This window comes from Pagrus major, chromosome 7 (genome assembly GCF_040436345.1).
Source record: "Pagrus major chromosome 7, Pma_NU_1.0".
Classification (NCBI taxonomy): domain Eukaryota; kingdom Metazoa; phylum Chordata; class Actinopteri; order Spariformes; family Sparidae; genus Pagrus; species Pagrus major.
In genome coordinates this window covers 12,201,190-12,223,356 of record NC_133221.1, presented here as the reverse complement: position 1 = coordinate 12,223,356, position 22,167 = coordinate 12,201,190, and the positions used below count along the sequence as shown (strand labels likewise).

General features: G+C 39.2%; 3 protein-coding genes across 3 annotated transcripts in view; 1 reads left to right on the top strand and 2 right to left on the bottom strand.

Annotated features, from left to right (window-relative positions):
* Positions 1 to 492: 492 nt before the first annotated feature.
* On the bottom strand, positions 493 to 7,026 carry LOC140999367 (polypeptide N-acetylgalactosaminyltransferase 6-like). Its single transcript, XM_073469723.1, has 11 exons — positions 7,017 to 7,026; positions 5,420 to 5,735; positions 4,617 to 4,789; positions 4,320 to 4,469; positions 3,816 to 4,050; positions 3,595 to 3,712; positions 3,291 to 3,491; positions 3,053 to 3,184; positions 2,171 to 2,272; positions 1,420 to 1,578; positions 493 to 1,248 (listed from the first exon to the last, which is right to left on the bottom strand). Exons 1-11 carry the CDS (start codon positions 7,024 to 7,026, stop codon positions 1,135 to 1,137), a joined length of 1,710 nt encoding a protein of 569 aa, XP_073325824.1. The 3' UTR covers positions 493 to 1,134.
* Positions 7,027 to 7,923: 897 nt separating this feature from the next.
* LOC140999366 (sperm microtubule inner protein 11) lies at positions 7,924 to 10,061 on the top strand. Its single transcript, XM_073469722.1, has 4 exons — positions 7,924 to 7,960; positions 9,513 to 9,683; positions 9,777 to 9,900; positions 9,986 to 10,061. Exons 1-4 carry the CDS (start codon positions 7,924 to 7,926, stop codon positions 10,017 to 10,019), a joined length of 366 nt encoding a protein of 121 aa, XP_073325823.1. The 3' UTR covers positions 10,020 to 10,061.
* Positions 10,062 to 11,683: 1,622 nt separating this feature from the next.
* LOC140999548 (adenylate cyclase type 6-like) overlaps positions 11,684 to 22,167 on the bottom strand; it is a 37,337-nt gene continuing 26,853 nt past the window's right edge. Inside the window, exons 10-25 of the mRNA XM_073469999.1 lie at positions 21,851 to 21,992; positions 20,969 to 21,097; positions 20,848 to 20,876; positions 20,613 to 20,760; positions 19,679 to 19,776; positions 19,209 to 19,296; positions 18,988 to 19,104; positions 18,740 to 18,898; positions 18,408 to 18,583; positions 17,123 to 17,149; positions 16,990 to 17,019; positions 16,058 to 16,190; positions 15,602 to 15,865; positions 15,281 to 15,485; positions 15,047 to 15,171; positions 11,684 to 14,484 (exon numbers count right to left, since the gene is read on the bottom strand). Coding sequence (XP_073326100.1) covers positions 14,356 to 14,484; positions 15,047 to 15,171; positions 15,281 to 15,485; positions 15,602 to 15,865; positions 16,058 to 16,190; positions 16,990 to 17,019; positions 17,123 to 17,149; positions 18,408 to 18,583; positions 18,740 to 18,898; positions 18,988 to 19,104; positions 19,209 to 19,296; positions 19,679 to 19,776; positions 20,613 to 20,760; positions 20,848 to 20,876; positions 20,969 to 21,097; positions 21,851 to 21,992 — 1,999 coding nt within the window. The 3' untranslated portion in view covers positions 11,684 to 14,355. The remainder of the gene's footprint in view (positions 14,485 to 15,046; positions 15,172 to 15,280; positions 15,486 to 15,601; positions 15,866 to 16,057; positions 16,191 to 16,989; positions 17,020 to 17,122; positions 17,150 to 18,407; positions 18,584 to 18,739; positions 18,899 to 18,987; positions 19,105 to 19,208; positions 19,297 to 19,678; positions 19,777 to 20,612; positions 20,761 to 20,847; positions 20,877 to 20,968; positions 21,098 to 21,850; positions 21,993 to 22,167) is intronic.

The following is a 22,167-nucleotide window of genomic DNA, read 5'->3' as shown; positions in this document are numbered from 1 at the left end:
GATCTGAGACCTCGCAGATTGGGACCAGCCCCTATTTGATAGCATTCTGCACCTCCTTGGTCACTATCACTATCAAATACATTTTGTATAATATTTGATGTTATCTACGTTTTGCTGTGATGCCCCATGTTTTGTGTACCAAGAAACTTCATCCGACTTTCCATCATCATGGGGGGAGTATATAATGACCGAATTTTCATTTTTGGGTGAACTTATCCTTTAAATGTGTTCATGAAACACTTGTGACAAAGATATGTAATGGAGGCAGGATATTTGGCAGTTTAACAATAAACTTTTAACATCTACAATGACACCATTGCTCTGAAAAAGTGAGCTTAATGGGGAATTTAACAATTAGAAATTAACCCAAGTGTCTTCCTCTGCATTATAATCTATAAAACCAGGGGAGTCGCAACACAAAAAAGGTTGAGAACCACTGCTTTATTGAGTAGCATATTAGAGATAAACTCAATATTAAGTACAGTGCTCATGTACATGGTAATGAAGGAACATGTCAGTGCAATAGTTTCAAATTATTCAAAAATGCTGGTTTTGGTCTTTTCATGGCATTTGTTGACCTTAAGAAAAACATAAATTAGACTCATCCTTTAATCAAATACTCACATTCTCACATTGAAAGCAAGAATTATCGCTCCTATTGATACTGGCCATGAAGGGATGTTCTCTCAGTGCAACTCCATGTGAGAGATGGGGCCATAATCCAGAACCCGAAGCTAATTTCTGGCCTCAGCAGTTAGCGGCAGAGTTAACCAAATCAAGAGGATCATTTCCTGACAGTCACATAATTCCCACGTTGTGTTTAGACAGTGTTTCCTTACAGAGTTGCAGCACAGGGGTGGTAACGCAAGAAGGAGGGCTTTGTGCTGAAAAGACAGTTACTTTGTAAGATAACCCCTTAGACTGCTGAAGGCTCATATTAGCTTCGGCTGAACTTTACAAAATATCTTTATACAGAACAAAGACTGGCTTTATTCCCCATCTTTTATATACATTTGATTAACTAATTACTATTTACCATTTCTGTGGTGGAGAAAAGATTTTCACACGAGTGTACTTGTACAACCAGAGTGACAATAAACGTCTTGAATCTTGAATCTACACAAATCCAAGGAGTCAGATGAAGGCCCACTTCTGGCTGAGTCTGGTGGATTTGCAGGGAGCCACAATCACGCTTCCTCCTGATACTGTCAAACACTTGCCTGACGACGGGTTCCTCAACTGGTTTGTCTGAAAGCAACAACAATGAAAACTGTATAATGTCTTCTGTTCTAGAGGAAGAGTGACAAGAATGAGGAAATGGAAATCTGAAATCTTATTTCCCTGAAGCATTTCCTTGTGCAGCTGGGCACAGTGTTGTAGTATCAGTTGCTGCAGTTGATGTCGAAATACGTGTTGTACCTGTGTGAAGATCCACACTTGCTCAGGTGCTGCTGTGGTTGACTTTCCCTTCAGCTGACAGAGTTCAAGAGACACCAGAGCTCGTCCAGCGGTTGCATGTAAACACAAGTCAATGCGACTGCTGAGCCGTATCTCTTGCTGGGATGTGTACTGAAAATACTACAAATCACACAGACAAAAAGTGTTTTTAAGTTGGGTAAAAATAATTCCTAATGACATTACCATCAGTACACATGTGTTCTGGTTTTGTATGTTTATCTAACACAGTGATTCCCAACCTTTCTGGCTAATGAGCCCCTAAAATGTAGTTAAATCGACTTGTTAATGTTTCTGCAAACCACGGATACATCCAAGATGAACATTTGTACTAAACATGGCATTATCATGTTCATATTATATGCTTATTATAAGGAGACCTGTGGACATTTCCAGCTGTTTTTGTGGTAACCCAAACCTGGGAAGTCTGCCAAAACAGGTATTTCAAGCCCAACAGGTATTTCAAGCCAAGCACAGCATTGTGGCAAGAGAGATATAGATTCCAACCTACACAAACATTAAGTTGCAACAGTTAGTTTGTACTTATCTGTGGTTTTGCAGAAATGTACTCAGCTAACATTTATTCTTGGGTAGGTAATTATCTTAGTGTGGAAAAAAATCAGGATTTTTCAACAAAAAAAGTGCAAAAACTTGGAGGAAAATCTGAAAAATAAACATAATTTGTCTCACCGAACACATCGTGGTCTTAGCTTACCTGTGCTCCACTGTTATTACGACATTTGAACTTATTAATAGGCTCCCATTTCTTGTTTTTCTTCTCCACATCCAGGCAGCACTTCCAACCATTGTTATTCAACTGCAGAGAAAGAAATAATACAGTTGTGTTCTAGATGCCTTTTTTTTTAACAACGTCTGAATTTTCATCTTATGTAACTTTTGTCTAAAGGTTTAAACCCTGGGTCTTCAACAGGGGGCCTGTGACCGCTAAGGGGTCCTCAGAATTACTGCAGGGGGGCGGCGACATTAATGTTTTTATCATAATTTTAAAGTTGTTTTTTATTTTTATTTAAATGTGTATGAAAAAAATCATCATCATCAACATGAATCTAATGCATTATTAGAAATTTGTGTACAAATACATTTACAGAACATTGATCATAGTCTATCTATGATTCATTGTGCAATCTTGTGAGCAAGCTAACCTTACATACGCTCACTTTGAGGCACCTATCCAGAATGGCGCACGAGTCAACTAAGGTATCTGTATTATCACCCCAAGCGTACGGACAATTTTGTGAGCCACGATGGTTTGTTTTGTAACTTATCGAAGAAGAGACTCAGACAGACTTCATCTCAGACACCACCGGAGAAATTGCAGAGGTTGAGGCTGATGTCCCCCTGGTTTAAATAAATTAAGACAATATGTTCTGTAGAAAACACTTTTTGTGGGTTGATTCAAAGTTAAGACATTAATGAATGTAGTTAATGTCAACAAACCACAAAACATCAAACTGAAATATCTATATATTTTTTGCATGAATAGAAAACCCTATTCAGTTTTAAATGGACACTTGGGTATGTCTAAGAGATACAAACTGCAACACCCCACTAAAGATGATAAACGTCAGTAATTCACCTGTCCGTGCTTGACTGGTCTGATGTCAGGCACATAGGCCTCTGGATAAATGTTTTTCAGGTACCAAGAGAAGTCCCTGCACTTCAATCTCTTCCTGAGTTCACGGCGTTCAGTAACATCTCCAAATGAATTCTGAGGGGAAAATGACAGAGGAAAAGCAAGATATGGTGAAGTAAGACACACAACATCATAAAAATAATGTGACTGCATTGTAAAGATACTGTACTTTTGTATGCACCTCTTTAAAAATGGCAGCAGCGTTTCTGTTCCCACGATAAAAGACAAATTTGTAGTCGTCCATCCAGACCTCAGCCAGGCGGACCTTGTTGCGGGTGATTGCAGAGCTTGCGTTGGTGAATGTGTGGGGGCTTTTGCTGCGGAAAATGTGCCCTACGACAGAACAGGGAATGATCTCCAGCTGACCTCCACATTGCCAGACCTGAAGTAGAGAGTAGCACAAGGTATGACCCCAAGCTGTTTGTAAAACACAGGCTATGTTAATGGTGAAAAACTTTTTTTTTTTTTTTTTTTTCAAGTCTTACCCTGAAGGACATCTCCAAATTCTCTGCTCCCCAGAACCTCATCTGGTCATCATAAGAACCGATATGCTCAAAGTAAGATTTAGACACAGAGAACAGGCCACCAGCAAAAGTAGGAGTTCTACAAAATCAGACACAAAACAGTCACCATTAATGAACAAAACAGATTTAATTTGAATAAACGGTTTGGGAAATACTCACACAACTGTACAATAAACATGTACCTGACAGGATAAGTCTCATTCTTCCTTCTCATCTTCTCATCTTCTGGGATGACCTCCCATCCAAAGTTGAGCATCCAGTCAAATTTCCCTCGTTGATAATAATACGCTGTAGGTAATGGCTTAATGAACTTTAGGGTATTTCGGTTAATAGTGGTGATTTTTGGGCTCACCACAGCAGTAGGGTTCTCTAATATCCGAGCTAGAAGAGGCTCCAGCCATCCAGGGAAGCATTCGCCTAAGCAGGAATATAGAAGATAAGTCAGTAAAGGTTTTCATTTTCAGGGGTGTAGCTCGGAAGTTATTGCTTGAATGTGAAGAGTAGGTTCCCCGATAGTTTTCATTTGTTCCCTTTCCACCATTTGCTTTTACTGTCTGCCTAACCTCCAGAAAAACACACCACCAGAGGCTCACTTTAGGCACCACCTTCATTTGTTCACCTATTCAAAACAACCAACTGAACCCTGCATGAAAAATTTGACAACCATTGCATTATGGCACACATACAGTGGGAATCCAGGAATGTGAGGACCTCTCCTCGTGCAGCCTGCGCTCCCAACAGTCTGGCTGTGATCAAGCCTTTCCTCTCCCTCTGGCGTAAAACACGCACTATGTTAAGCTGCTGCACATAGTTGTCCAGGTGAGTCTTAAGGTGAACTAAAAAAAAAAAAGAGGAGTCAACAAATAAATTAGGGGCAGGAGAAATCCATCTAGAATCCACTTTTTAGCTCTGTTTTTGTTCTCCACCAATTCCAGAGAGGGAAATATCTGGCTCTTGCACTTATGCACTGTGAAGATACTCACCATCTGTGCTGGCATCATCCACCAGCAAGACCTCTGTGAGCAGGGCTGCAGGAGCTGTGTGTAACACACTGTAGACCGTCCTCAGCAGAGTGGACCAGGCCTCATTATGAAACACTATGATCACACTGGTGGTAGGGAGGCCAGGACAACGCAGAAACTTCTGTTCAAGGCAGCTGTCAGAGTGAAACTGACAGTTAGCGCGAAGATCAAGAATAAAATGTACTTTCCTGCAAAATCAGATAGGAATTTAGTGGAATCGACTAATCTCTTGTCATTAACTTAATGTAGGCTTACAATAAAAGTCTTTAATTCAAGTTAATTGAGCTAAAAATTACTTTTTTAGCTTTTTTTGTAATGCAGGTATCAAAATCTCATCTTCCCAAAAAGAACAGACTGGATGAGGGAAAGCAGTAAGGTCTCAGCACCTCAGAACTTTAACGGTGAGTTCATCAAACATGGAGTCTGTTGACTTGAAATGAGGAGTTGGACAAATATAATAGACATAATATGCTCATTTTCAAATTGACAATTTATTTTGGGTTACTACTAGAATAGGTTTATAGCTGTAATGCTAAAAAAAGCCCCTCAGTTTTCTCATACTGTCCAGTGGTGCAGCCCTGTAATCCCCCTCTGCCTGAAACCCTCTGTTTTAGCTACTGTCTCTTTGAGCTAATTATTCAAGCTAAGTTAACTCAAATATTTAAGGCAGCAGTTGAAATCAAATTTTCAAGTTGAAACAGCCCCAAATTATTTACAGTGTGTCAGAGGTGATAGCTGAGTTAATGAACAATGGGTAAACTCACTCCGGGTGGCGTGTGTCTTTGCCCAGTAGACGGTGCAGAGAGACACGATCACTGGCAAACTGGTTGAACTGGTTTTTGATAAAACCCTGATCAAACTCTTTTCTTTCCTTGGCAGTCAACCAGCGTGGCTCAAAGGCTTTACCGTCAGCGCCTGGTGCTGTGGGATCTTGGAGAGGCCTCTGAATGTGAGGCTTGAGCTCCTCTTCAGCGTAAAAGCCAGGTGGACAGTTGGAATTTGGCGAGGGGACAAACGGCTGGAGGGTGGATCCTCGGAGTCTCATCACAAAAGTTCGGTAGTTGATGTAGTGTAGTAGGACTAGAACAATCAGAAAGCAGGAAACAGCAACCTTTACTGGAAAGGTGAGTCGATGCCAAGAAGTATGCATGGTATGCAGGCAGAAGGGCTGGGAAAAGGGAGTGAAAAGAGACAACATAGAAGACTTCATTATAGAAAGCAAAAAAATATGTTTGAGAAATTAATCAGATTTTTTAAGACTGATATGTAACAACACTTTAGATACTAAGTAATACATTCTTTACTTGTGTGTTTTCTTCTTGTCGTAAAAGGGACGAATCCAGAAACTTTGTGTGTGAGTTTACTTCCTAAAACTGTACAAAAATCTCTCTATTGTGTATTTTTGGCTGTCATGTTTAAAGACACTACCACAGGCTTCATACAATAGTATACTGGTGTTTTTTATGTGGTACATGTTTTAAATATGTGGTAGTAAATAATAATTTTTTTTTAAAAACGTAGAAGCATTTTGCGTTAAATCTGAAAGAAAGTGACCATAATCATATAAGACATTGTTTTAGTTTTCAGAATAGAAACCAGTAGAAATGGTACATTAAACAAATTTTACAAAAATATTAGGAGTTAAAAGCCTGATCAACACTTTACAAACATGATGATCAACACTAGGCCTATGTAGGACTAATTCTGAACTAGACAGCAAATAACACACTTTTAAAAACAATCTTTTGACTCACTACTTACTTTAGCTGCAGGACATGAGCAGGCCCCTCTACCACTGTTATCCTTCTTCATGTGTCTCACGATTTCCTTTGAAGCTTGAAGGAAATCAGCTTGAGTGTGCCTATAACTACAGCCAAGTTGGTGTTTATCCAATCGACAGACAACAACAGGACAGGACTACTAGCTCCATTCACAGCAGCTATAAACCAACCACTCTACATCACATTACACATAAGATAAATAAGATAAGTTGTATAGAGTGCTATAAACACAATAAACAAAATATAAGAGTAGTTATCAGCAAGGCGAAAACCCAAATGTACACAATGACAGAAATGAAACAGAGTAGCCCAACATAAATATGAATATAAACTGTGAGATACCAATCGAAAACGGTATGTAAAACAGGAACATATGAGAAGTGGCATATAATGGATGATATTATGGGGTAATGGGAAAAAACTGACAGTTGTTATCTGCAACCTTCAAAACACATTTGCATAAAATCAACATTATATAGACCTATGCTTTTTTTTCCCAAATGGCACAAGACTTTTCTTCATGGTGTACCAGTAACCAGAAAAGGTTTGATCAAAGACATTTAAAGAGACACTTACTAACCTTTCACCATTGTCGGGGGATCTTTCCGAGTCTTCTTGATTGATTTACATCCTGTCTGAGAACGTGTCGAATTAAAAAATGCCCCATAAAGTTGGTTCAGATTGCATTTTATCTCGGATGACATTGGCTGACTGTCATCATAAGCATAACAATCAGATGAAATTCATGTTTTACCTCTGCCGAGGAGGATGTGTTGTCACGGGTGTCCATTTGTTTGTTGGTTGGTTTGTCAGCAGGATTACACAAAAACCATGTAACGGATTTCCAGAAAACTTAGACGGAGGATGACTCCAGGCCCAAAATAGACCCCACTAACTTTTGGTGCAGATTTTTTAAAATTTTCTTTAATATTTGGAGAATATAAGGCGTTTTGCAACATTTTTGTTAATTTCTCTGTGAGTAATGCATGATATTGATAACAAGTCAGGCAAACATCATGTGATTCATGTCACAAGATCAGAAAATTATCTCTCTTGTATCATTCAGTATCATACAAAGTATTTCTGAAATAAGGTCGCATTAGGGAAACACAGAACATATAACCTACGAAATTGAAAGCAGGACTACCTATAAGTGTTTATGGTTCGTTTAAAAAGATTACTAATTAGGATATTTTACGTAATATCCTTTCATCGCACATTTAGGTGTCCTATAACTCAGGAAGTTGTTGCTTACTGTACTTAAAGGACACTTTCGTGGAGAAACTAGTTCACGTTTGTAACATTGTCTCGCGAGACTTCCCGGGTGGGTTGGGGCCTGTTGCCATGGTTACGCCTAAACCGAAAATAGTGATTCCTTCACAGGCGGTCTGTTTTCAATAAAACGTCCTCTGTCCCGGTTTCAAGCTCCTTTAATGGCGTTCTTCGGTTTATCACACCTGGGTTATCAAAACCCAATAGGCGATAAAATGAAAGTGAATCCCAGAGGAGCGTCTCATCCTCGGGGTAAGAGGAAGCTGGACTTGCCGGCGTTTGCAAGTAGCTCTCCGTTGTGTTTTTGCTGTAATGTTCCTCTTTAGCTAACGTTTCAACCGCGGGTAAAAGCGGATTAGCTTGCTGCTAGCTAACAAGGATACTTCTTCAAATGTCTTTAGGGTTTAAAAAATAGCAAGCTACAGTACATGTAGGTAAATGCCTCTTCCAATTCCTCTATTGGATCAAATAATTTATATATTTGTTTTGTTTTTCGTTTTGATTTGATTTGGGTATTGTGTCTTTTGTTTAGGGGGCTGTGTTTGTGTATCTGTTCTTTTTAACCCCTGGAATTAGTATCTGGGGAAGGTCTATTGAGTTGGATGATGCCTCTGTCCAGATGTTGATGTATTGTGCTGCTAGATGATGGTTGTATCAGTGGTTTTGAGTCAATGTGTCTGAATAATTCCATGAGGGATGGGTCATGTAAATTACCAGACATGAAAATAAAATATTCATTCATTCATTCATTCATTCATTCATTGCATCAATGTTAATAAGTAACGTTACATGGGAAAGTCCAGAACAAGAGAGTAATCAGATCCTGTACTGTAACATTTTTAAAGTCCTGCATTCAAAACATTAACTTTACTCAAGTAAAAGTAGGTATGATCAGCAAAATGAAGGCTACTTAAGTTGCTGTTCTAGAGCACCTTTACAACATGTGGATGACTTAGGTCCCATGATCAAAATGTTACTTGTCAAATAAACTTGATCAGGAAGTCTCATTGAGATCAAGATAGCTTTTTCAAGAGAGACCTGGGATAAACAAGAACCATTTATGGTCAGACAACCACACAACCAGCATGACAGAGCTGCACATTTAAAGCCAAACAACCTAGAGTCATAAAGGAGATAAGATTGTAATAAGATGGAAATAATTAATTTGATATCCATATATCTTTTTTGTGGGGCTGCGATTATTTGTGATTATTTTGACAGATATTACAGGTGCGATATTGTTCACGATTAGTGATTAATTTTTGTGTTACATTTTTCACTTTCCCTGAAAAACTATTAAAAACATGATGATGTGTATCAAACAAAAATGTTTTCCTCACATCTGGATAACAAGATTTGTAGGCCCAGACATCTCTGCAGCACTAAAATACTTTATTATCAAACTGTTTTATCACACATTTTACCCTTATAAAAACATTATCATCATCATCATATATGGGTTCAAATAAATACATTTGTAGTTAATTCAACTTTAAATAATAAATATTATAATAAATATCAGTTGCAACTTTACAATAAACAGTTGCTTAATAAATGATTTCTAAGCATTTCATTGTTTTTTAACAGTGAAATAACTATTAACTTAAGTTTAATTAACTATAAATTTATGTTTATTATGAAGAATTACCCGCATGTCTTTTAGAGCCCTTGATACTGTACAAAACCTGCTATATTTTGACACTTTTATATCAAATCTCAAGCAATTTACTCTTGGTAAAAGACAAGTTCACTCAACTGTAAATTGAGTCTTTTTTTAAATTGTGTCTTGAACATATCTTTACAGCTGATGAGGTTAACAACAGAGAGCTGCCTCCATCTCAAGAACAACAGGGAGCCCTCAGTTGTACAGACAAATGCAGCGTTGACCACCAGCCATTTCCCGACAGCACTGCCATACACCATGGGAGCCATGAGCAATACAAAGAGATGGTCAAACGTATTCGAACACCCAGATGTGAGTAGACACAGCTGTGTCAAGTGCATTCAGTTGAGCTGTGAGAGAATCAAAGTGAGATTGGTGAAAGTCTTGGTTTCCGCTCTTCTCCAGCCCCGGACCAGTTGTACAAAATGCCTCTAACGGACAATCAGCAGTATGGATGGATGATGTACAAGAGTCCTGAGCCATGGACTCAAGTCAAACGCTTTCCCCGAAAGGACAGTGAGATGACAAAGTAGGTAACATTTCCAAGTCTAATATTGTTTTTTAAACATATCATCCAGATCTCTGTGAATGTAATCCACTTGTTGCTTTCACAGGTTTGTTCAAGAAATGTCAATGGCTGACTGGTAGGTCAGCATGTTCTGACAGCCCTCTCCATTCACACTTTTTTTTCCTTCTTCTTCTGTTATGATTCATTTCTGTTATTAAACTGTACATTTTTTAACTAATGATTTTTCTTAGTTTGTTTATTTACACCATTAACATCAATTACAATCCAAGACAGACATTTAACAACAAAGTGCTTCACAACATCATCAACAATAGTGACACAGTGACACATGCTGCATATCAAAAGATTTGTTCAACAGCTACTCTGGAGGGCATAAAGGATCATGAGATCATCAGGAAGGCCCTACTGGAATGGTCCATACAGATCATGAGATTGTACTGCCCTCTAGAGGAGATGATAATAACTACTTCTGAATTTGGGAAGATAATGGCCTTCATGTGAAAAGCAGAGTTAGAGGAGAGTTTAGTAACTGGACCGTATGTGGTTCCTTACCTGATGCACAGCAGGAGCCCTGATGGTTTAAAATCAGGAAACATAACAGTGTGAGGATGGTTGCACAATTTACAGCAGAGGTCAGGAAGTCAAAAGAGATCAGGACGTTCACAGGCTGGATTTGAACACTAATCCTCACCTCTGAAAGGCATGGCATTTTCCAGAATTTTTCTTCATGGGCTTCAGTACACTTGTCCTATTAGTAAAAAAGGACATCAGTCAGAACAGTCAGACTCATCATACTGGAGTCACTCAGATCTGTAGAGAGTGTTGCAAGATGATCTGACCTTACCATCAGCACAATCATCACATAAAGAGTTTGTGATCACTTGGTAACACAAAGTGCAGCAGTCCAAGCAACTGATCCTGAAAGGTTAAAACAAATTAAATAAATAAAAAATGCTGTCACAACTCTCAGCTGGACCTGCAACTGACCTGTGTACTGGGGTCCAAGCACCAGCTCGGAACAAAAAGCACAGTAATTACCTGCAGGAGGCACTGGTGTCAAAATTCCTGTCACAACGGCTGTTACTTACCATAACTGTCCTGTAGATGGCACAAGGTGGTACTGCTAGTCCTGCAGCTTTGCAGCTGAATATCATTGACTTGGTATGGTTTCAGTTAAGGTGGCTGCTGATCCAAACCCTAGTCCAAACAAGGTGATGAGTGAAAATATCCTTTACTGATCTGTTCATTTTACCCTGAAAAAGTGACAAAGAACAATTCATCTGTTTTTTCATGTTTCTTAAAATGAGTTTCAACTCAGAGACTCAGGGACTACTTAGTAATTACTCAGTGAGATGTACAACTTTACTTGAAAGTACACAAAGACTAACTAATGATTAAGTAATCAGTAATTAATGAGTCGTTACTAGATTGTCAGCGGTTGGTTCATGGTTTAAAGGACATTCGCGCTCTGAGTAGTGGTCATATGTCAATTCACAGATACTTATGAACTAATCATTAAAGATTTATTAATATAGTATTATTTACTATATAGTTCTCATAAATTATTAATTCCTCATCAAGTCATTTCTTATTCATTTCTCACTCGCTCCGTAGTAACTACTCGCATTTTTTGTGTACCTTAGTGTTTAGTAGTACCGTATCTGTTAAAATGGTGCTCTTAAGGTTTGCTTCCAGTGGCTTCTGTTCCTGTAAGCCACAGGTAATACATACTTGCAGTACATTTAAAAAAAAAACATTAATAGATATATGAAAACACAAGAACAGCCATTGATTTTTTTTAATTTTTTTCTTCAAGGGGAAATGTTATTTTTCTCTTTGTCATAGTCCTCAACTCTTCTTGTCCTTCAACTTTGCAAAAACACTCCCCTTTCAACTCCTCCAACTCAGGGAAAATACAAATAAAAGAAAAAACAAATACGGAAGGATTCATCAGGCCTGAGCAAAACACTGTTTCAGTAGTATGGGGACAACCTTCCTCCCCTCTCCTGTTCCCCCCAAAACATCCCAAGAGTTAACAATCAACACAAGTCTATGGACAGCCAATAGAAATAGAATACATACAATGCACATTTTAATAAACTCATGTCCGTTCTATAAACTCTTTGCTTATATGAATCTCTGTTCATTGGTCACAGTTCACTTGATAGTTGGTGATCTCCATTACATTACTGTCCTCTGGTGCTCCCACCACCACCACCACCACGCTCGAGGCCACATATCATTGCACAGGAGGGACCAATAGCACAAGGCTGCGTGAGCTGGCTTTGGTACAAACATGATCAACTGGTTGGTTGCCATTGTTGAGAGTGGCGGAAGAGCTTAAATCAGGCTGATTCTCCCAATTATTTTGAGATCATTGCAGTAATGAGAAGTGAAAATTATTCTCGACAAGCCCTTATCCCTTATCTCCCTCTCCGTCCAAACATCAGCAGTCCAGACAGGGCAAGCAGGCACAGTTCCTGTTCAGTGTTATTCTGTGATTTAACTTAAGGCAATCAAACTCAGCTATTAGTACTTCCACGTGTTGCTGAAAGACTGAGCGGGGGAGGAAATAATACAATAAATATGTGTGTAGGTCTACTAATTCTGCCTTCACATAGTTAGTACTGAGAAGTTAATGTGTGGAAGGGAGAGGTCACCTTAAAGGCTGACTGAGATTTACAATACTGCAGTAGTGGCATAAATAAAAAAAGCACAGTGAATCATCTGTATATGTGTGTGTTTACTGCTATGCTTATGAGAGCATACACCACTCGGGTTCTGCTGCAAAGGCAGCTAATGGTTACTTCTTCTTACTATACATGATCACACCGATCGCCAGTTGAAATACTGTATTGAACCTCAGGATTGAACAGCAGAATTCATTGGCTGCAGTTGATCAGTTGGTACCAGTGAGCTTGAGCTTTACGACTGGCATATTACAAGAAAGCGTGCTGGTCTTTGATCCTTTTCATTGGAATGGAATCATCATAATAAGCATAATAATTAATCAGAATCTTCATAATAATAATAATAATAATAATAATAATAACAACATTAAGAATATACAAATGATGGATACAGAAGTGATACAAAATACCCTACGTTAAAACAAACCAAAATGAAAACAAGATACCACAATCAGACATGCTTCAAAGCGGTTATGTTTGGCAAGAAAGCAGTTTTCGTTGTATCATAAAAACCTCACAGTGAAAATAGTTATGCCCCTTCAGGATTACAAAGCACAGTATTCAGTCAAAATCAATATATATTTCTTTCCTTCATCTATTTCTTCTTCATAGAAGAATCAGGCTGTGTGGTACCACTGCGCTGAAATCCGAGGTTTCCCCCTCCTGATGGCTCTAGGACAACTACCTGATCTGAGTTCCTTCATTTCCATTTGCACCAAAAAAATACTTCTCTGAAAGGGAAGGAGCAGTCGATGACAACATACTGTTACGGCTGAAACCAACTGCCCGCTGGCTGCTCAAGCTCTGAGGAACCGATCTGACGTGAAATGAGGATGATCCGAGCTGGAGCTACTTCTGCTCCTCAGAGAGCGGAGATAAAAATATAGATTTCAGACATCGCCTTCTAATAACATCCTTAGTCGTCTTTTTTCTTTAGAGGTTGAGGGCAACATCATCATTTAGAGTTAAAGTGATCGGCTCTCTGCTGCCTGAATAATAAATTAATTTGACATATTTTATGAAAACAATGAGCAGTCGGGCAAACAAACAGGGTTCAGGCCTCCTGCCTAAAAAACAGAGGCGGTGATCATTGCTGACTTCAGCGAGAACATATCAAACATGTCTTGCCTTGCTTTTAGTAAATACTTTAGTCTTTGGTCAATATATTCCTCCTCAGTTTATACATATATTCATACACACACAAATATGCATGTACATACACACTTATAAACGTGTAATAAACTGGATATTTGTGCACGTATGTATTCACACTTTTCATAAAGGACCTTTTGCACAAAACATTGAGATCAGAATAAATAATTAATCCAGAAACAAAATATGAGTACCTGTTCATAATTCATGTGAAATAAAAATTACCGGAAAACAAATAAAACAAAAACAAAACACAAAGTAAAAATAAAAGTAGCCTTATGTACAGCGTTAATCTTCTTTTGACACAGGCTAAAAGGCGTTGTTTTAAATAAACAGACTTTGCATCTTTCAAGAAGCCTGAGAGAGAGGCTAGACATGAGAAAAACACTTGTCCTTCAACATGTACGTGGGCCAAAATGGCTGCCAGACGAGAACATTTTCCTCTCAAGAACACTTTCCTTTTGAAGTCTTAAAAGTTTTTTTCCTCTTTGCTTGGGGATTCAAGTGATGGCGTCTCGAGTTTTTAGCCATTCGCTCGCACTGTGAGTCCTCGCTCAGTGGTGCTGTGTCCTTGCAGTGGGGATCATCCCGGCATCTGCTGCCGCCATGGCTGCTAACTGTTGGGCGGTCCATCGTTCAGGAAGTAGGTTGTCATTTCCCCTTTCCCTTTGACCTTGACCACCCCACGACACTCCAACACGTACCCTTTGTTTGCAAGCACCTGGTAGAGGTCTGTAGTCACCTGTGAGCAGAACGGAAAAGCAGATTTACATTTATGAACCAGATTGTATCACGTTAAATCAGAGTGTCTCTGCAAATATATATATATATATATGTAGTTTTTTACAACACACCATCATATCACATTAACATACATCATCCTACTTGCAATATATATATATAGCATCAAATAACTAATTTCTTGCGGGACCAAAAAACATATTTGAATTCACAATGTCAAATGTGAAAAAGTAAAAAAAAACGTGCCGTTTTTCTCATCTCCCATGCTTTTTCCAGGTAACTAGCTAGTCTAAATGTTTCATATGTAAATAGCCAACTTAGTCTTTGTGCATCATCCATATTTACAAAATCAATAACCCCAGAAAAAGGCAGTAGAAAACAAAATCAAGCTCATTTTCTTTAGCAGCCAAACGGCACACTGAACAAATACTCATTTCTTCTTCCAGACTGATACACAGTCCAGTTTTAACCAAAAGGGGTTAATGTTATTGTTTGTTCAAATGTTATCATCCTAAATGAATGCACACCTGGATGTGTGTTAATTGAAGTCACATGAAACCTACCTGTATGCGGTCAGGCACACCTGTGCTGTCCATACGACTGGCCACATTGACTGTGTTTCCCCAAATATCATATTGAGGCTTGCGTGCACCGATAACCCCAGCTACCACTGGTCCAATGTTCAGACCTGAGAATCAACGACAAAAGCATTACAGTGAATCAACAAAGCAGCTTCTACTAAACATGTAAGACAACTTCAAAATCATTTGAATCTTGTGCTGTTTTTAGTTTTTTACCTATCTTCATCTGGAAGTTGTTGAAGGAATGCTCATTAATGTATTTCATCTGCTCCCGGAGTCTCATGGCGTAGTCGGCCAGTGCAGTAATATGGGAACGGCCCTCCTTGTCATAGGTGGAGTCATTGAGACCGGAGGCCGCCATGTAGGTGGAGCCGATGGTCTTGATCTTCTCTAGCTGCCTGTACTTCTCTTCACTGATGATCTGACAACAGAATACATTTGCACAATTTACAAATGACCATATATTCGTTTTTTAAAAATCGTCTGGGAGTCAAATCTGCACATTGAGTTTTACAAACATGCCTCGACGTATTTTACCTCATCAAAGTCGGCGATGATCTCATTGAGCAGCCGCAGACACTCCACTCCCTCGTTGTTGGCCTCCAGCTCCACGTAGAACTCAGAAAAGTTGCTGATGGAGGCGAACATGACAGCCACACACTCACAGGACTGGTAGTATAGCTCGTCGTTACGCCGCTCACGCGCCAAAAAGTGAGCAGCAACGTCCTTAGGCAGAATATTATGGAGGAGGCGACGATTGTAGGCTTGCAGTTCCTCCATCTCCTCCTTCTCTTCTGTGGCCTGAGAGTTAAAAGTCTTTATTAGTTATATTCAGCGTTTTTTTTAAAGTATAATGTCTGACAGGGTCGAGGTGTAGACTGCAGATCTGTCTCTATCATCTTGTTCATAGATGGACAAATGTTGAGGTTTTTGCAGAAATGTGAAGACATTGTGTTAGGTCAGATGGCGCCCTCTAGTGGACGCTGCACATACCTGTAATTTCCACAGGAAGTCGAGGCGTGCAGTAGATTCAACCTGCTGGGCGTGCAGGTACAGTGCCAGGACAAAGACTGTGAGGATCACTGGAGTCATGACCCTCAGGGACACTTTGGTCACAACAAATGGGCTGCGGAGTGACAGACACATGGTCAGATTAATGGAGAGAAGATGAACTGGGGGAAAAAAGCTTTAAAATAATAATAGCATAACGGGCTGTCCAGACCAAGAACGACGACTATAACAATAACTATAAATATAACATTTTAAAAATATTTCTAATTCAAGTGGGCTGTGGAACCACAATATGAAGACAACCACCGTGGTGAACGATATCCTTGGGATCACTTTCGGAGCGATTTGACGAACGATAGACACACTGACAACCAATCAAAATCCATCTGAATTTACAGGCCCATCTTGATTTTGGGGACATTTTTCCTACAAAATAATGTTTCAGAGGTGCTTATAAAATTGGTGTATTATGTAAGCTAGTTGATGGCATTTAGGAAACTTTTTAGACGGCCTACTCTAATAACTCAGTCTTCGTTATTTATACAACTCATTTAACGCTTATATAACGTGTATTAGGTTGCAAATTACACATAAAAAACATAATTTTACCTGAAACAAAAAGCCAAACCGTATTGGGGTCTTCAGAGTTTCTTTTTTCTTTACTCACATCCTCTTGACAATGGCCAGGATAATTGATGTTGACAAGAGTGGGAATAAAATCTTTCTTCAAAAAAAGACAACTCTGGCAACAGTGTTGGATTCTCTGAACTCATCTTTGAAGAATTTTGTGGACCCATATCCTTGTTATCATTTATCAGTTTGGATCCTCTCATCGTTATCTTTACAGTCATCATCATAGTTATGGTTCTTGGTGTGGATAAGACCACTGAAAGTAGTACTGAATGTAATCTTACCATTGGTTTGTAGTTTCATTGAAACTGGACCTAAAAGTACAAACACAAGAAAATTAATTCTCATCAGTACAAATAAAGCAAATAATCATTATAATATTAGTGTTTCTTTTTAATCTGAATACAAAAGTCTTACCATTGAGCACTAGTTTCATTTAAATCACTAAAAAGTAAAAAAAAAAAAAATACTGTTAGTACAAAACTCAGATATATAACAGAAATAAAATTGTACAAATCAATTGTTGGCACAAATTGGTACAACATCCAAGTAGGACTGCGTGTTGTTTTAAAATGTTCAATGTGTGTGTAATGTCTGTATGTTAGGTTTTTTGTCATTTGCACGAAGCATCTCAATACATATACACTCTCGTTGTCTTCAAGTAGCAGTATGTTATATTTTCTACTGACCTATATTATAACTGCTAAAGTGAGTTAATAATGTGAGGGAAAAAAACACATTTATTTCTGCTCACTTCTTGAAACAATATCTCCAGGGCCTCATTTATAAAAATGTTCTTCGATTTGTACTTGAACTTAGTCTGAGTCTTAAGATCATTGCTAATGATGTGCTTACAATCGATTCATAAAAGGTGTTGAGGATAAGAAACTTTGCTTCAGCAGGTTCTAAGAATCCCGTTTGTCACTTCTGCACATGTGATACTATAAATCTTAAAGTAATTTAAACTGACAACACGTGCGTTATCATTTCCCCTTTAATAATGCCAGCATGAACAGGGGGTTTGTCAGGAATAACCATGGAACAAAAGAGAAAATCAAACTTCGTGGAAGACGAGATCACGTTGATGGTAGAGGAGGTTGAAGCCAGCCAACACGTTTTAGTAGGTGGACTGGGAATAGTAGGTTGAAAAATCAAGCCAAACACACAGCTTGGGAGTGTGTGCACATTGTTGTTTATAAAGCTCATGCAAAGTTCACCAAATCCCTCTTGAACACATATGCATCCCAACCTGCGATACCCGGACATAACCAGCAGGAAAATCATGTGGGTCTAAACTTTGCTTAGAGATAAGATCATTTCCACGTTTAATTAAGGTTTTATAAATAACTACTTTTACATGGTTTTCTGCTAAAGTCATGCTTGAAAATTCAAACTTCAAACTTGATCATAAGGAGAAGTTTGGGGAATATAAGCCATTAAAACACTGTTTTTATTTCAAAAAAATATGACAAACTGCTCATTGCAGCGGGCTGATTAAAGCTGTGGACTTAATAAAATATAGTCTAAAGTTGGAGAAGTTATCAGGTTAAAGGATAACTAAAAGAATAAATAAATGAACTCCACTTTAAATACCCAATTGAGGATCAATACTTAGCTCTACATTTAAAACATGCTGCCTTGTTTTACACAAACATTATCCTGTGTCCCCGCTCCGCATTAGCACCAAGCCTGTGGCACTTACATGGCATTGGAGGTGACAAAGAGGTCTGCGTTGTCGAATAGTGCTACTTGTGGCCACTCCACCAGCAGCAGGAAGGTGAGCTGGATGAGCAGCATGAGGGCGAGCTTCCCGATGCTGCTGATCTGCAGGAACACCGAGCAGGCCAGCAGCGTCAGCAGCACACTGTAGCTGAAATACTGGCACGAACAGGAGAGCAGCATCACAAAGAGGTGCTATCAACAATAGATCTCTCACAGAAACACAAATGCAAATGTGACATTTTCCGTTTGAAATGGCTCGACCGTTTGCGTCGGGGACACAAACAGTGAAGTGGTGACATACAATGAACTCACCTCAGGAAAGGGGCAGGAGGGGCCTTGGCTCGGACAGATCTCTAGACCTCCTTCAACAGACACATTCAGGCTGCGGATCAGACAGGGTGTCACCAGGGCTGCAGAGGTGTTCAGCTTCTCCGCAACGCACTGCGCCAAGCTCGTGGTGTCACAGGCAAACTGCAGCGAAGCCAAACATACACACACGTGATCATCTATTCAGCGAGATTTTCAACATGTACAGCTGGTCTGTGTTAGCTATCATTTACCATATTAACAAAGGCAGAGATGAAGACGAGGATGATGGTAAATACTCCAACCAGGGTGCTGTTGGTGCGAGACTGGACAATCTTCTTTGAGACAGTCTGCATTGCACCTGGAAAGAGCTACAAGAGGAAAAAAAAAAAAAGATTTACACCTTAGACGGATGGTGAAAGCGAAAGTATATTACCAAAATATCAGTTTTGTTTGTTGTCACGAGCTCCGCTACCTTGATGCACGAATATATGGCACAGATGAAGAGGATGTTGGCGAGGATGATGAAGATACTGATGTAGATTCCCAGCATGACCGGGGTGCTGCAAGGAACAATACATAAAGTTATAGAGAGATATTCAGGGCGCTTTCACAACTAACCAGCTCAGTTTGGTTCATTTGGGCTGGTGTGAAAGATGTCAATCAAACTTCAACTTGCAACCAAGCAAACCAAGCCAAACAACAGATATATGTTTTTAGCATTAATTCAAAATCTTCTTGGAAGATAAATAAACACAGAAGTTGCACAAAATGCTGCATGAGTTCCCCAAGTGGGATGAAAGTCACCGAAACTGTCTAATGTCTATAATCAGTCAGCGTGAACACGAACCAGACAAAAATTAAAAGGCATCAATGTATAATTGTGTGAAGGCAGTCTTATCACGGTACATATTGGAGGATTTACAGTATATGTGAAGGACTTACTGTGGAAAGATAACAATCTGTATGAATGATATGAAGCAGAATACTAGTAGGGTGCAGGCAACGTAGCCTCCAAAACGATCGTCCACCTTTTTGGAATACTGCAACAGAAAAGAGATGAAGAAGAGAGTTAGGTGGAAGAAACTAAAACAAAAATAAAGCAGTAAAAAATGTGCAACTAAATAAAAACTATACTCTTTAAAAAAGGTGTAATTTGTAAAATATGGCCAAAATTTGAAGGTAGCTCCAAAAACAAAGGTATCAGAACATCACCAGAGTGACAACTGCTGCTCTTTGGTAGCTGTCCTTGACTGTAGCTAGCTACTGTTAGCTCATGACTCAGTTAACAGTGGAAAAATGTTGTGTAGAGCCAGAATATTTTCACATCTCATTCGATGAATTGAGGATTTATTTCAACCAAACCAGAGGTGATTGTGGAAAGTCAAACGAAGACTGTGTTGGTAAGTTTTATTTTGTTTATGTCGAGTTGGCATAGATCTCCCAGCTGAAACTATGGGGGCTATAAGACTATTAGGAGACAGGACGGGCCGGGGCTAGTAGGTTAGCATGCTAACTTCAGTAAACGTCTCTGCAACGTCAACGCTGTTGTTTCTTCACATTCTGTTCATAATGTTGTAAACTAAAATTCGGGCCATACGTCACAAATTGCCCCTTTAACAAAAACTAAACTAAAATTAGTCTGAACATCTGTTTTAAGCCACTCTAGAAACATGGTGGACTCCGTAGAAGAGGACCTGCTCTGTAGATACAAAAGGCTGATTCTAAGGTAATGAAAACATTTTTTTTTTTTACTTTCAGGTGATTACAAAATAATGAAAACATACTTGTGAACAATATAATACATGTCTACCAATAGATCCCCCATAAATCCAACACACTGGAGCTGTAGCACAATAATCAGGAGTCTCTTTTAAACCTTTTTCTCCAGGCTGGAGGTCTGGAAGGTGAGCAGGAACTTCTTCACGTGGTCTTTTCTTAGCTGGTCAATGCTGCGCGCGTCAATGGCTCTCCCCAGAAATTCATCCACCTCGTCCTCCGGGTTCATGGCCTCCTGAACTCCACGGCTGAAAAAAGATAAAGGGGTTAATGAGATCAAGTAAAAAAAAAAGCAGCAGTTTTCACACATCTGAGCATCGCGAGCAAGTACTCACTTGTCTTTACTGGAGGTCTCATCAATCCCCTGAAAGACAGACAACAAATATGACAAATATGAGTCTCAGAAAGAAGCTGCAGCCTGTCACCATGAAGGAGCGAGTCGATGTTGAGTCTCACCATTTGTCTGAAGACTTTGGAGTCTTTGGTCCGGGAAAAGGTTCTGTCAGGGACCCAGCGTGGCATCAGCCCCTCGTTAGAGTTGGCTCTCGTCCGCTGCATCTTTGCCATCATCGCCTTCTCCTCCTTCTGCTCAGAGGAAAAAAGATGAAAGCTTGACCAACTGTTCTCATACAACACAACACACTGAATAATAATATAAGTGACTAAATACACTGGAAGAGGTCTTTTTCATTCTGGCTTTCATGACGCCCACGAGGGAGCGTACAGTCAGATTAGTTCATTCACAAATCTGTCCCCTCTCATCTGTTAAGATTAATCCTCTGTGGTTCTTTTTCTTCACAGTGACAGTTTGTCTACTTGTCACTGTTGATCTGCACCAGCTTCAAGCTTCTAGGCCCTACCAGTTATCTGTCAGTTAGGTTATTTTAGCTTTGATTGGAAAACCAGTGTATTGCTAACTGTTTCGCAAGAGGAGGCGATACAATATATTGTTGTATTTTGTCCCACCCTGACTTTCTTGCATAGGACTGATAAGAAGGTGGTTCTAGTGGAGCACTGTACACAATGATACAGTGTATTTTTTGATATTGTTATTGTATCGTGAAATTCTGATGCGGTTGCAGCCGTAGTGCATTAAAATGTTGCGCTGGCATATAAAAGGCTAATATGCTAAAATTTAAATTGGGTGAAAAATAATGATTGTAAAAAGGAAATATAAGAGACAAACTTTCAGAAATAAATAATTAATAAAATGTTAAAGTGCATATGTATAGTATGGGACAAAATGTCAAATATTTCTGTGTGTTTTCTTTTAAAAAAAATCCTGAACACAACAAACATATTATATCCTTATTGAGCTTTGTGTTTTTATGCACTGACCCGTTTCTGGCTGCAGCCGAGGACCAGGAAGGTCTCGATGCTGTTTTCCTTCAGATACGCATTCCTCTCGCCTCCAAAACCTGGTTCCACCTCATAGTCTCCGTTAAGGTACTGCAAGGTGGCCTTGGTGATGTGGATCCGCCTACGAGGAGGTAAAAACATGAGGAATTTAATATAAAACCTTAAAGTGACTACGAGGAACTTTCATTTTTGTTGATTCTAGCGGCCCCTTATGACAAAAGCGGTAAGACACCAGCGCCTGCTGTTGCACAGATCTTTGCTAGCACGTGCCGGTAGCGCGTTTGATTTGGAAGCGA

Excerpts from the sequence above, each read along its gene's own strand:
- LOC140999367 (XM_073469723.1), bottom strand. Across the intron at positions 4,790-5,419 it reads AAAGACACACGCCACCCGGA|CTGCCTTGAACAGAAGTTTC; the intron begins GTGAGTTTACCC and ends TCACTCTGACAG. Across the intron at positions 3,185-3,290 it reads CTGCTGCCATTTTTAAAGAG|AATTCATTTGGAGATGTTAC; the intron begins GTGCATACAAAA and ends TTTTCCCCTCAG.
- LOC140999366 (XM_073469722.1), top strand. The coding sequence starts at position 7,924 with ATGAAAGTGAATCCCAGAGGAGCGTCTCATCCTCGGG. Across the intron at positions 7,961-9,512 it reads AGGAGCGTCTCATCCTCGGG|CTGATGAGGTTAACAACAGA; the intron begins GTAAGAGGAAGC and ends ATATCTTTACAG. Across the intron at positions 9,901-9,985 it reads AAGGACAGTGAGATGACAAA|GTTTGTTCAAGAAATGTCAA; the intron begins GTAGGTAACATT and ends TTGCTTTCACAG.